Source organism: Mesocricetus auratus, unplaced genomic scaffold (genome assembly GCF_017639785.1).
Source record: "Mesocricetus auratus isolate SY011 unplaced genomic scaffold, BCM_Maur_2.0 Super-Scaffold_100676, whole genome shotgun sequence".
In the NCBI taxonomy this organism is placed as follows: Eukaryota; Metazoa; Chordata; class Mammalia; order Rodentia; family Cricetidae; genus Mesocricetus; species Mesocricetus auratus.
This window is the reverse complement of record NW_024429266.1, coordinates 152,309,222-152,323,103: the sequence shown is the minus strand read 5'-3', so window position 1 is coordinate 152,323,103 and position 13,882 is coordinate 152,309,222. Positions and strand designations below refer to the sequence as shown.

Sequence of the window (13,882 nt, the reverse complement as noted above, 5' to 3'; positions counted from 1 at the left end):
TACCTTCTAGAACAGGACCTCCCTGTACCCCTCTCCTCAGGCCTATGAGAAGGCAGCAGCTGAGAACTCCCCTGGCCAATGCCATTCTGTTTTAGGCCTGCAAGAAAGCACCATGGGACCCTCCTCCAAGCCATACCATTTTGTCTCAGGCATGAGAGATGGCAGCTGTGAGGAACCTGTAGGCAGTGACAATTCCACAGGCTCAGTGGCCATGCAGGGACACAGAAAAGGGACTTACCATCAGGACCACCTCTGGGGACAGAATGTACTGAGTTGGGGTCTGTGTCCTCTTCTGCCCGGGATCGAGATCGCAACTGGGGATGCTGGGGTATTTCTTTAGGCACTTCTGGGGAGGGTGAGACCTGGGCTCTGTCAGGTGGCACTGTAGACTGTGTGGAGAGGCTGCTGGAATTCACTGGGTCCTCAGGAGAGCTGTCTGTGGCCAGAGATGGAATGAGACCAGCCGGGCCTGACCTAGGCAGGGGTGCAGCACCCTCCTGCCCAGCACTGGGAGGAGTGGCCTGGGCATCAGGAATAAGGTTCTCCTCTGGCCCTGCCCTGGCTTCAGCCTCCTTCTCCTGGACAGGGTGGTCAGGTCTAGATGGGGATGTTGTAGGCAAGCTGTCCAGTGTCCCGGGGTCACCTGCTACTGGTGACTCAGTGGCCACCATCTCCTCCACTTCGTCGTCGTCGTCCTCCTCCTCCTCATCATCATCAATGTCCTGTGTCACTCTCCTGGCTTTGGCCTGCATGGGCGCTGGGGGACCCAGGGCAGCAGCTGCTGTGGGTCTGGGGAGGGCAGCTGGCCAGGGAGTTGCTCGGATAGAGGACGGTGGCAGATTCCCACCTCCTAGAGCAGCTGGGGGGCCCTCTGCACCTGCCTGGACCTCATTCACTGTGGCCATGGTGGTTTCTGCCTCAGCCACCTCCTGGTCATAGCTGTAGGGGTCCTCGTACTGTCGCTCAGAGTCACCCTCCTCTGCATCTGAGAAGTTTCCATGGCAACCAGGGAGCTGGTAGCAAATGAGTTCACCGCCAGCATCAGGACAGTGGCAGGCCTTGCAGGGAGAGAGGTGGAAGGTGTGGCCAGCTGCGTACTTACGGCCAGTGTGGACACAGCCCACCTGGCCACACTGAGGACAGCTGTCAGCTACCACCACAGCCTCAATGCAGTTGGGTGGCAGCTCAGGGCACAGCATAAACTGACAGCTAATCTTGCCACCACCTGGTGGGCAGGAGCACTCAGTGCTACCAAAGTCCACAAAGTAGGACTGGCCGGCTGGCACACGGCCGTCCACGAAACCTCCCTGGACGCAGTCGTAGTACTGGTAGCCTTCACAGGCACAGCCCTGCTGTACACAGGTGGCGCAGCAGGCTCCTGGCTCCAGCGCCTCTTCTATGCAGTTCTCCAGTGGTGGACACTCTGCACCTGTGCAGTCCTGCCACGGGACTGCCATGCCTGGGCTTACAGTCAGAACTGTGATCAGGGCCAATGCCAGCCATGCTCTTGCAGACTCCTGGAGCACCATCATGTCTCGAGAGGCCCTGGAAGGATGCAAAGGAAGCCTGTAACACCAAGGACACACACACTGATGAGGTGCACAAGCATGAGGTGCACATGCATGTGGACACACCATATACAACTTGCCTCACCTTCAGGCATACTCTCTACCCACACCCATGCATCTTTCGGGCCCGTTCTCTCCCCCCACACACACACAGCCACATGCAGGAAACATACAGGCACAGAACCCTGCTGTCCCTGTCCTGGTCATCTCCCAGATCAGCTCTCCTCTGCTCTGCTGCACCAAGTCACGCCTCCCACCTGCCCTGCCTTATGCCCAGATTACCCATCTCCCCATCATGCCTCTCTGTCTTTCCCTGGGGTGCCAGAGTGATCCAGAAGCCACTTCCATAGTCTCTGGCTTTGGTCAACAGCAAGAAGAGGCCAGTACTTACATCACGCCCAGCACTGGTGAAGTTCCCCTAACCAATCATGAGTGCCCCCAGGAGCCACCCCTTCCTGCTCCCTGGTCTCCTCCACAGCCACTCAAATGCCATCGTTCCACCAATCCTCCCTCCTGCAAAAGTTACAGATCCCCACAGGCTCAGTGACTCGGCATCAGGCCAGCCCCTTCACAGCAGAATCCCCTGAGGTCATGAACAGGGATTCTCACACATCATCAGCTCTGATGGTACCTGTTTGACGTGTGTGTGTGTGTGTGTGTGTGTGTGAGAGCGCGCACGTGCGTGCTCAAGAGTGCGTGTGTATATGTGCACATATGGATGCATATGTTCCTGGGCAGCACATGTGTGCATATGTGTATGAGTGTGCCTGTGTGCACGCATGTGACGTCAAAGAACAGCCTCAGATGTCATCCTCAGAAACACGGTCCACCTCCTTTGAGACAGGTCCCTCACTGGCCTGGAGTGTGACAATTAGGTTAGACTAGCTGGCCAGTGAGCTCCAGGGCTCCTACCTTCTGTCTCCCCAGAGCTGTGATTACAGGGACACAGCACCATGCCTGGCCTTTTACATGGGTTCTAGGGATTGAGCCCAAGTCCTGGTGTCTGCCTCACTGTCTGGACGAGTCCAGCCCTGTTTTTTGTCTTTTAGAAAATACAACCAAGTATATTCAGAGTGCCTGATTCTCAATATTTGTCAGTTTGTTTTAGGGGAAGATACTATTTGTTTGTTTAGAGGCAGGTCTCATGTAGTAGTAGTGGCTGCCCTTGAATGCAAGAGAATCCTGCTTCCTCAGCCTCCCAAGTACTAGGGAAACAGGTCTATACCACCACACCCAATGCTCACTTTAAACATTAAAGTGGGGTGACAAAGAGGAGCAGAGAGAGCGCTGAGCTTTCCGGGTAATGGACATGCTTGGACTACACAGCTCCCATCCAGTCAAGGCAGGGTTAGTATGGCCTGTCCGCACGGCCTGAGCCCTGAGGGCAGCAATGGAATAATGACAGATAGTCACTACCAGCTGCGGGTACCAGCTGGCAGGAATCTGTCTAGGTATGTCCAGGGACTGGTGTTTTGTCAGCCAGTAAGATGGGCCAGCTGGCTGGCCTCCCTGAGCGGATGGCCCTGGGGACAAATGGGACATGCCCACCTGTTCCAGGCACTGGCAGCTCTGTAAAACAGTAAATAAATGGAGAAACTGGGTGGGGTCAGGTTGGGAGGCCTGCTATCCTGGAGACTCAGGAACAGCATCTCACAGAAAGGTGGCCTCTGAGACTGGATGGCTTGAGCAGGCAAAGCGCTCTGGACTAGGGACAGAAAGTGAACAGGTTTGAGGCAGGAGCAACGGGAGACAGGGAGGAACTCAGCAGAAGGGAGGATGGGGAACTTTTTTGCAGGTAAGCAAGCGAAGGAGTAGTGAAAGCAGGGCAGGGTTCTGGGGAGGGAGGGATGTGTGGTACGCCTGGCAGCCCAGGGGCCTGGCAACAGCCAAGGCGGACACACTGTGTTGAGCATGGCACGAAGACAGAACAGGAGGTGTGGGTTGGCCCTAGAGAACAAGGAAGGCAGGGTGGGCTAGCTGTGAAGATTAGGTCCATGGAGTGTGTAGACAGAGTCTGGTCGGGCAGGGAAAGGAGGAAAGGTTCTGGAAGCCTAGGAGAGGAGATAAAAGTTGGAGGGCCATGGATATACTAGGGATGTGAAGTCCTGTTTGGACCAGGAAGGGCTTGGGAAGCCAGGAACCATACCATAAAAGTGGCGTTGATAGAGGGAGCCTGTGTCCATGCCAGGTACAGAATCTGAGGGATCTTTGGAGACCTAGGGGTTCACTCCAACGGACCAAGCCCTCACCTGCTCTGGGATGTCTGATCATACTGTGAGCCCCGAGATTGCATTGTTTACTACAAAAACCTGTTTCTAGTTGTGGTGTGGCTCAGCCCTAGCATACACCTCTCAGCCAAGAGCTTTCTGCTTGGACATTGTAAACAGAATTAAGTAAAGTCAACCTAGGTCAAGAGGCAGAGCAAGCAACCAGTTGACAGGAAGTGAATTATTAAGTGATTATTAAGAAAAAATAACCAGGAAGTTATTATTAAGAAAAAACATACAGAGTAAGAGGGAGCCAGGAGGATGGATAGAGAAACTCACAGGAAGTAGAAGGGAGGGGCATTCAGTTGGAGGAGTTTGGTTTGAGATGGCTTAGGGAAGGCCGGAGGTTTCACGGACATAGGTGAGAAGGAAGGTCAGCTGGGTGTTTTCTCTGCCTCTCTGAGCTATCAGGCTTTCACCCCAGCATCTGGCTTCAAGTCTTTATCGGTAGAACTGAACGACTAGGATTTTGTTAAAAACAACACTCACCCCTCCAGAAGGAGAGAATAGGAGGGAGAAGATCCAATCAGCTTCCAGTCTCCAGTGAGCCACGCAGGCCTTCAGGGGCCTTCATAAGCCTTCCCAGTTGTCTCTCAACATGATGAGGTAACTGAGTAAGGTCTCTACCACACCTACCCAGGGTCTCATGCCCTCCAGAGGTGAGGCACGGATGGGGCAGGAGCTAGAGCAGCGTCGTGTGAGGACAACTCTGTCCAGTCTGCTCTGAAGTCATCACACTACCGGCCACCACACGCAGCTGACACCCCCCCACACCCAGGGAGCACTGGACTGGCCTGCAGGTTGGTGGGGTCACTGTGGGAGTTATTGTCAGGCTGTCTATCCCCAGGCTGGACTCTGCTGTGGCCCCATCTTGGTTCTCCAGCTTCCTGTCCAGTCTAAGGGAGGAACAGAGAAGCTGGGGTGTCCACTCCTTCCCACTGGGATACCATGGTAGTTTTCCTTTCCGCATGGCCACAACTCCTGCTCCCCCACTCTCCCTCCTGTCATAACCATTGTTGGCTCCCTGTGGCTGCCCTTTGTCATTCAGACCCAAGTGGCCACAGCTCCCTTTCTTCCCTTTCCCTGCCAACAGCCAGAGAGGCACAACCCTTGATGGACCCCACAGCATGGAGAACAGGGACCCAGAGTACCTTCAAACACTGAGTGGGAAGGGTAGGGAGGAGAACAGGAGCACAGCCACGGAGGCAGCCCATGTGCAAAGCCAGCATATTCCTGAGACAGGAGGCTACGTGCTCGGGGAGCTGGGGGCTTGGCCGGCTTTGCTTGCTTCCCAAGCACGACAACCCGAGTTTGAACCCCAGGGCCCATTGAGGAATCTGGGGGTAGCTACACATGGGGCCATTCCAACTGAATCAGCAAGCTCCAGGTTCAGTAAAAGGCTGTGTCTCAAAAAGCAAAGTAGGGAGAGAGAAAGAGGAAGACACCCATCACTGACCTCTGGCCTCCATACGCATAACACTTGCAAATGTACACACACATATACCACATGCACACACAGAATTCTTAGTTTTTAGAAAACATATGCCTTGACTTCACACAGACAGGGCTTGGGGGTAGAGGCCCATTCAGCAAAGTTCTCTCTCCAAGGGTACTCACTGGACATCTCCTCCCCATATCCTTCTCATACAGGCCCCTGGATGAGCATGATGCCCAAGAGGAACAGGTCTCTGTCATACCAACCATGGGTGCTTAGACTTCTGCTGGTCTCTGTGACTGGCCACAGTCCCTCCGTATGTCCTCACTGTTCCAGATCCTCTACATACCACAGTCCTCCAGTGAAGTGATTGACAAGTTAAGCTCTGCACTGTTGCAGGACTCTGAGCTGGGAAGAGCATGGGAAGGTCAGAGTGGCCCCAGGAGAACATTCTATTGTTGCCATCGTAAAAGTGGGGTATGCCTGGATGAGAGACCATCCTATCACAGTCCCAGAAATCCTCCTTAGACTCTGGGAAAGCATTCCTGGATCCCTGGAGATGCCTGAGACCTCAAACATCTCCAAATCCTGCAATCCTTTTTTTAGATCAAGGTGCCCTGAGCAGCCAAACTTCCTCCTTTACCCCTTCCCCTCCAAGGAGCACTCCCTATCTCTCTTTGGTATATTGATTACCACCAGCAGCACTGCTGTGCTTTAGGGCCATAATTAAGTGACATAGGACCACTTAAAGACAAGCTCCATATTAGTGCCACAGCCTACTAGGTGGCTACTGGGAGGATAGTGGACACAGCATGGATCCACTGGACAGAGAGTAGCCCAGGGGCCAGGCAGAAGGGCACTAGATGTCATCATTTGGCCCAGAATGTACACCATTTCAAACCTGTGATGCTGATTCCTATGAGTTTCTACTTGATATTGGCTGTAGATAACTACACTGTTGGAGATGAAACTTTCAACAAGGGAGAACTTCTGTATGTGTTACACAGTAAGACGAGTCCCTTGCTTCTCCAGCTCTGACAATTTTTGGTTCTGACAAGAAGAGGCCTGCTAGAACCAGGAAATAAAAGCCCAGGATATGCAGTTACACTGGGATTCCAGAATGGCGAAGGACACTGGTTTAGCAGGAGTACACCCTGTTCAATACTTAGCACACATTCACTTGCTGGGTTTCTGAAATCCTGTTGTAACTGGCAGCCTGCACTGGATGGACAGCTCCGGAGGAAAGCCCCAGCCTGGCGCTGTATGCCTTAAAACTTCTCAAGCATTTGGAAGGAATCTCCTTTAAATGACAGGCAGCTACAGAAAACCCTGGGGCTTGCAAACAGCTGGGCTGACAGCAGGGAAATAAACACAGGAGCCCTTCTCACTGGCTAGTCGGGACATGAGCAATCAGTCCCACCTGGCCAGGGTGCGGCCCTCAGCTCCATCCCCACATCTAACCAGAGGACAGCACAAACCAGTAGCCAATCCACCTGTACACAGTTCCACCCCTGGGACCTTGTGTTACGGTACCAAACTGAACACACTGACCTGGACTAACTCCGCCTCACTAGCTCTCTGTGAGATCTGAGAGCTCCTGGTTTTGATTCTAAAAGGACTTAGGCTTCTCCTTTGAGACATAGTCTGGCCACGTAACCCTGGATAGCCTGGAACTCACTGTGTAGACCAGGATAGCCATAAGCTTCAGGGTAATTCTTCCTCTATCCTCTATTCAGTGGCCACTGTGTCTAGCAACTAGTCACCCTCAGCGCATCGGTCTCTTCAGATCCAACCAACAGCCTACAGTTCCTCAAAGGTGAGAGATGTGCCCCGTGTTCCCACTAGCCTCAAGTCTGGGATATGGACATTTCTCAGCAGGCCAGAGCTCCTGGGGGCAGGGAGAGAAGAGAGGGACTAGGGTCTCAGTCTCAGTACAGCACCAGGCTACCAATGGACCCTGTAGGCTAAAGGCCCTGGAGCTCAGCCCTCACCCCACCAAAGACCAGGAAGAGAGCTACCTTCCATCATGCCCAGATGAGGAGACAGACACCTACCAGGCAAGAACAAGCAGCTGGAGAAAGGTACAAGTGTGAGTCATTAGCAGCTAACACCTTCCAACTGGGGTCTCCACGTGAGAGGGAACTGGAGCCAGGCAGTTCATAGCACATACAGAGAGAGACAAAAGCAAACACATGACATATACACACAGACCCGCACATACAGAATACATGCACACACACACAGGCATACCACACACAAACACACAGAGAGACACACACATACAAACACACACAGACCCACATACACAATGACACATAGAATACATGCACACATACAGACAGACAGACAGACACACACACACACACAAGCATACAGAGAGAGACACAGACACACTCACATACACAGTGACAATGGCTTGGTTCTAAAATTTTCCAGAACCTACTCTTTTTGCATAGATTATCCTGGGTTCACTGAAGGCCCAGAAAGATAAGACCCTATCTATTAAAACTAATCCCACGTGCCCACACTCACCACTGCATGCCGCCCACTGGCAGAGAGGCCAATACAGACACCTACTTATCCAGACAATAGAATGCCACCAGCCTCAGCAGGGACATTCCGGCACAGACTACCATGTAAATGCCCTTTGAGGATATGATATCCAGTGACAGAGAGTCAAAATGGAAACCCACTAAAGAGTCCACTTACACTTACACAGTCCGGGCATTGTGATGGAGAATTAGACACACCCTTGGTAAAAGAGGACAGAGGAGGCCGGAGAGGTAGCATTCCAACTCAGACTTACCCAGAAAAAATGTGTGCAGTTATCCAAAGGTCTGGGGAATGGCATGTGAAAGGGTCCCAGGGCACGAGTACAGAGCAACTGGACTCAGAATGCAGAATGGTGGGTGTCAGGACACAGAGGGGGAGCGGGCACTGAATGGCCAGAATTTCTGTTCAGGATTAAGGAGTCTAGAGATGGAAATGGTGACAGCTACACAACACTGTAGCCACTCTTAGTGACACCGAGCCACACACTCAGAAATGATACATTGTGTGTATGTTTTACAAAAAACAAAACAAAACAAAACAAAAATCCACCTCACACACACAGTTCAAACCAAAAGCCATATGAGAGTGATCAAGTCACAAAGAGGGCACAGGGAAGACCTGACAGGAAACAAGTGCTGCCCCTAAAACCTGCCCTTAGTAGTAAGCTTCCTGGCAGCCAGTGCCAAAAGGGAAATTAGAGGGTAACCCGGTGCTCCTCGTCTGATAAGGGAAGTCATTAGCTTACTGGGAAAATAAGCTTGTTCTTGGCACCAGCCCTTAGTCAGGGGCTCAGCAGCTGACCAGCTTCACGCACTCACTTGACTTGCTCAGAACAGACAATGCCAGATCCCAGGCTGCAAGTGTTCAGACTTGTTTATTTTATTAACTATAATTCACGGATGAGGAAACTGAGGCCCAGATGGGATAAGTGATCTGTACAAGGACCCACCATCATAAAGAGCGATAAAGGGATATGAACCCAGACCTGAATAGGGACAGGAGCACGAGTCCTTCAGTTCAGCAAGCACCTCCTCACCCACCCAGTCAATCCTGTGCCAAGAATCAAGATGGGGCCATGACAAGACCAACTGAAGTCCTCCCTCTAGGGCACACCTCTCATCCCAGCACTTGGAAAACTGTGATATAAGACCACAAGTTCAAGGCCAACCTGGGCTACATAGTGAGACTACTACCAAAAATAACAACCAGGAAAAAGAAAGAATATGCATGCTTGTGTGTGTGTGTGTGTGTGTGTGTGTGTGTGTGTGTAGTGAGAGAGACAGAGACAGAGACAGAGACACAGAGAGACAGAGAGAGACAGACGGAGACAGATACTGACTTTTATGGAACCAATAACCTAATGTAGTAAACAAACCAGGGAAGAAATCAGGCAATCTGGGCATTGTGGCAGCAAACTGGAAACACCCTAGGTTAAAGAAGAGAGAGGAGGCTAAAGAGGTGACATTTCAACCAAGACTTACCCAGCAAAAATATGTGCATCCATTCACAGGTCTGAGGAATGACAATGGGCAGAGGAAATGCATGTGCAAAGGCCCTGGGCACGAATCAGTCTGACATGGGTACCATGCAAACCAGACAGCAGGAGATGGGAAGTAGACAACAAGAAAGAAGGTGGTCAGGGGACAAGGGAGAGAAGCAGAATGAAAGGAGACCTTAATTACACAAGTCCAGTACACTGGGAGCTCAGCAGAGCACCATGCATGCACTATTCTGAGAAAGTGGGAAATCTAGAAAAACACAGACCACCAAGTAGACGTGTCCAAACCTCCAGCCTGCAGGCTGCATGGTTCCAGCAGATCTGTAAATGTGGCTCACACAACTGTAGATGACAATGCCAAAAGCCTGGACATCACTATTTAGAGAATGAGGCAGGAGGCAGAACTAGGAGTCATGCCTCCCCATAGCCAATCCCCTGGAAGAAGGGTCTGCAGAGCCACCGTACCTTGCAGGGACAGCCATGTCCTCGTGACTGATGAAGGTGGTGCCTCCCAGGGTATGCCCTCCCGCTCTACCCTGACACTGAAGAATGTTTTGTACATGTGCTTTTCCTCAGTAAGACGTTTTACAAAAGAAAATGAACCAAGTCGCTCAGAAAGAGGCAACAAAAGAGAGAATGCAGGGATCTGGGGAATGGACAGACTGGAAGGGACACATGACTGCCAGCCATCATTGAGTCCGACTTCTACCCAAAGCTCTAATTTCTTTGTTCCCTGTGACCAAGTCAGAACACAGCATGATGTGATTGCTGCAAATCAAACCTGGCTATACAGGGAAAGAATCAGCTGGGACTCAGAAAAGGGTCTGGGGTCTTCTGGAGCACAGAACTTGGGCAAGGGACAGGCCAGGAAATATGGTCCAGGCTGAAGATAGTGAAAAGGGACCAAGACACTCACTCCAATTACCCTGGAAAGAGATGGAGGGAAATTATGGATCCAAATGCAAGTCATGGATTTAAATCAGCCATCCAGAGCCAGGTGTGATGGCATATGCCTGTGGTCCACACTTGAGAGGCTGAGGCAGGAGGAATGCTGGAGCCCAGGCATTTGAGGCCAGCCTGGGCTACATAACAATGAAATAAGTCTTAAAAACAAAAACCAACAACACAAAACAATCTGGATGCCCTTGCTTGGTCCCATGTGGGATTTAGGGTGTTGGGCAGCTCCCCGCTGGCTCTTCCGCCCCTGGACTTTCCTTCAATGGGGTGAGCTCATGAGAATGTTGGAAAAGCAAACTCACTGGAATGGCCAGACTTCATTCTCCCTTTCTACTCCTCCCTAAGAAAGAAAAGAATAAAAGGCTGCCAAGTGTTGGGTGAAGGCTGACCCCGGAGTTCATACGTATGAACTGCTAATCTCATAACCAAGACAAGCAGGTGAAAAATTACACAACTTAACGCCCAGCACTCTTAATTAACCTTGGAGAAAAGAAAATGTTGCTTTTGGCTCTGGGGTGCTCCATCTTCCCCTTCCCCAGTTACTAGCCTACAAAGCGGAAGCAGTCCCAGGGTGGAGCAGTGAAAAGCGCTTGCCTGGGCCAAGGCTGATCTCAGCACGCCTACCTGGGCCTCTATCCAGCCTATGACTGTATACCCTTGACCTCCCTGAGCTAGCTCAAGGTCTGGCCTGCCTGAGCTGCCTCCATAGATGCCCTCAGTGGGCTCTGCAAACCTCTGTGGAACAGGAAAGGTGGATCTGACCTTTCTGCACACGCCCTTTTCCAAGAACAGCCCCTGGGTTACCTCCTGGGGTCACCAACGCAACTCAGAACTTCCGTTTCTCTTGCCACTGTGGTCAGTGATGGGCACCAAGTCAGATAGAACCCACAGGACCCAGCTCGGGGGAGACAATGGAGAACGACCTCTCTGTGTGAGCCTGTAGGAGGCTCAGGGATCCCTGAAGTCATTTTGTCCTCCAAAGAGGCTGAAGACACTGGATCCAGTTCTGCTCAAAGGAAACAAGAAAGGAGGAGGGAGAGAAGGAGGGAGGGAGGGAGGGAGAGAGGAGAGGGAAGGAAGGAAGGAAGGAGAGAGAAAGAGGCACAGCCACAGATGCTAGGCACCTGCATTAGCTGCACCTGAAGCTAACTGAGAAGCCAAATTTGTAATGAGCTAACCCAAGCTAACTAGGACAAGGCTGTCCCTGGCACCCATGTCTTAACAGACATACAGGCATATTCTGTGGAGACAGGGACTTTTGCCTGACCTCCCAGCTGAAATAAAAGGACTCCAAGGATCACTTTGCAAGTGATCTCCATCTCTCTCAAGCTATCTCCCTCTGGAGCTCTCCAAAGAACCAATTCCCACCAAACTAAAGATTCTTCCTGGTTGCCAAATTCTCCTATCATTGCCCTAACTTGAGACATATTTTCTCTGAAATTGCAGCCTCTAATCCCATCCCATGCTTAAGGTCAAGCCCAAAGGATTAGGAAGTGGATAAAGGGGAGTAATAGAGTGGTAGTAGGTAGATGGATGCATGGATGAGTGACTGGATGGATGGATGGATGGATGGATGGATGGATGGACGGATGGACGGACGGACGGATGGATGGATGGGTAGGTGGACAGGTGGATATATAGTAGTAGGTGGGTGAATGGGTGAGTGTATGGAGTGGAAGGGTGGGTGGGTATATGGATATGTGGGAGGGTGACTGGGTTGGTGGGTAACTGGATAAGTGAATGAGTGGACAGGTAGGTGAGTGGAAGGGTAAGAATCAGAAGGAAAATAGATGGGTGAAAGTAGGTTAATAGATGGATACATGAACTTACCAAAAATGAGTAAGTAAGTAGATGCTGGTAAGAAGAGCATGGGGAGCTGGGTAGGTGGGCTGTTGGTGGGCGGAAGACAGATGGAAGACTGACGGGCGGATCAGTAAGCTGATGGGTGGCAGTTGAGTGGGCTGAGTCGGACAGCGGTGGGTGAGGATGGAGGATGGAGGTGAATGGGGGCTGGGTACATCAGCATAGATGAATGGAGGCGTGGCCAGTGGACAGTGGCTGTTTGAATGGGAGTAAAGAGCCAGGCTTGCCCATGGACGTCACCCACCAAGGGAAGTCCTGAGTCAGAGGTCTTCGTTTCCGAAATACAGCCCAGACCACGCCCCGGGGTTCCACAGCTGGCCAGCACCTCAGACAGCTCCCTGCCCTGGGGACCAGCACCAGAACTCAGGCCCTGGAGTCAGACTGGCCTGGTTAAAAGATCCTAGCAGAATGAGCTCCCCACTATGTGTCCACAGGTGAGAGGCTGTGACTGTCTGAGCTCAGTCCCCTGCCTGTTGCATGAGAGCACCAATGTCATCACAGGAGACTGAAATGGAAAGCCTTTTGACCGAGGCCCAGCGTGAGGCAGCACAGACAGGGCCCCTCAAAATTTCCATCCTATTAAAAGATTGTTTTAAAAAAACTTGCTCCAGGCCTTGAAAATGGAATGTGCCTCCCCCTCCTCCCATTATAAAACCAGGAAAATCCTGAAATCTAAAACAGACACAGACAGTACAAGAGAAGACCTCGCTGCCTACTCTCCGTTACGCCATCAGACGCCAGAAGCCACACACGGCTGGAAGTCAGTGTGGCTCACCGTCCTGCCAGACAAGAGATGAAAGAACATTCAACATAAACATCCCTAGATGCTGAAAAATGAGCAATAAAACACAACACTGTGGAAGTCAAATCTCTGAGGAGGGCTAACCCATCTCTTCATAGAGAATGAGGTGGCCTTTGGAGGATGGGGCTGGAGGCAGCATGGTGGCCAATAATGTGGTCCCATGGTCTCTCACAGAGCTTTTGTCTTTCCTTCTTTCTCAAGGCCTTTTTAGGGGAAGCCTGAAGATTCTTTTCCAGGGTCACATATGCATATACAGCCACACGCGTGATGGGCTCCCCTCATCTGTCCACTTTCCACCTCTTGTGAGTACAAGCCAGCTCTGCAGCCCTGGCTGTGGAGCACGGCCACTCCCCCTTCCCAGCGTGCCTCGCTTCCCTCTGTCCAGACCATGCAGCCTTCAGGGTCCTTCAATGTTTGATTGGCACTCTACACCCATTTTTCCCAGCTGCAACCACGGCTAGATGGAGATACCAGGGGAGGGAGAGGGCAGCTGGCCTCTCCTCAACTCCCAAGGGCCTTTGCCAAGCAACAATTTATTGGCATAAACCTGGAATTTGTATATTTCTCAAGACTATCAGGAAGCAGGTGGCATGTAAAACCAGCAAGATCTGGTCCCAGCCATGGCACAGCCATCAATCAGATCAAGAGTTTGAGAAACCTCACCCCACTTGGCACCCTGCCAAGACAGTCAGCAACCAATGCTGAACTGCAGACAAGGGATCAACACCAGCAGGGTGCTCCTGATGATGGGGCTCAAAATTAAACCCATGGGTGTGAGGCAATTCAAAGCAGGTGACACGGGGCCCCAGCAATGCTCTCCCCTGCAGAAGAACCCAGCCACTGCAACCCCTCTGCAACCCTGAAGAACTCAGTGACTCACTGCAAAGGACCAGGGGCATCACCTGAGGAACCCAGCCGTCTGAACTGTAAGAGGACTAA

At 51.7% G+C, this 13,882-nt stretch overlaps 1 protein-coding gene across 4 annotated transcripts in view; it reads right to left on the bottom strand.

Moving 5' to 3' along the window:
- The window catches only part of Fbln2 (fibulin 2), a 57,000-nt gene that overhangs the window by 35,537 nt on the left and 7,581 nt on the right, over window positions 1-13,882 (bottom strand). For all 4 annotated transcript variants that reach the window (XM_040737729.1, XM_040737728.1, XM_040737731.1 and 1 more), the window contains one exon: window positions 239-1,545. In XM_040737729.1, the coding sequence (XP_040593663.1) occupies window positions 239-1,532 (1,294 nt within the window). In that variant the 5' untranslated portion in view covers window positions 1,533-1,545. The remainder of the gene's footprint in view (window positions 1-238; window positions 1,546-13,882) is intronic.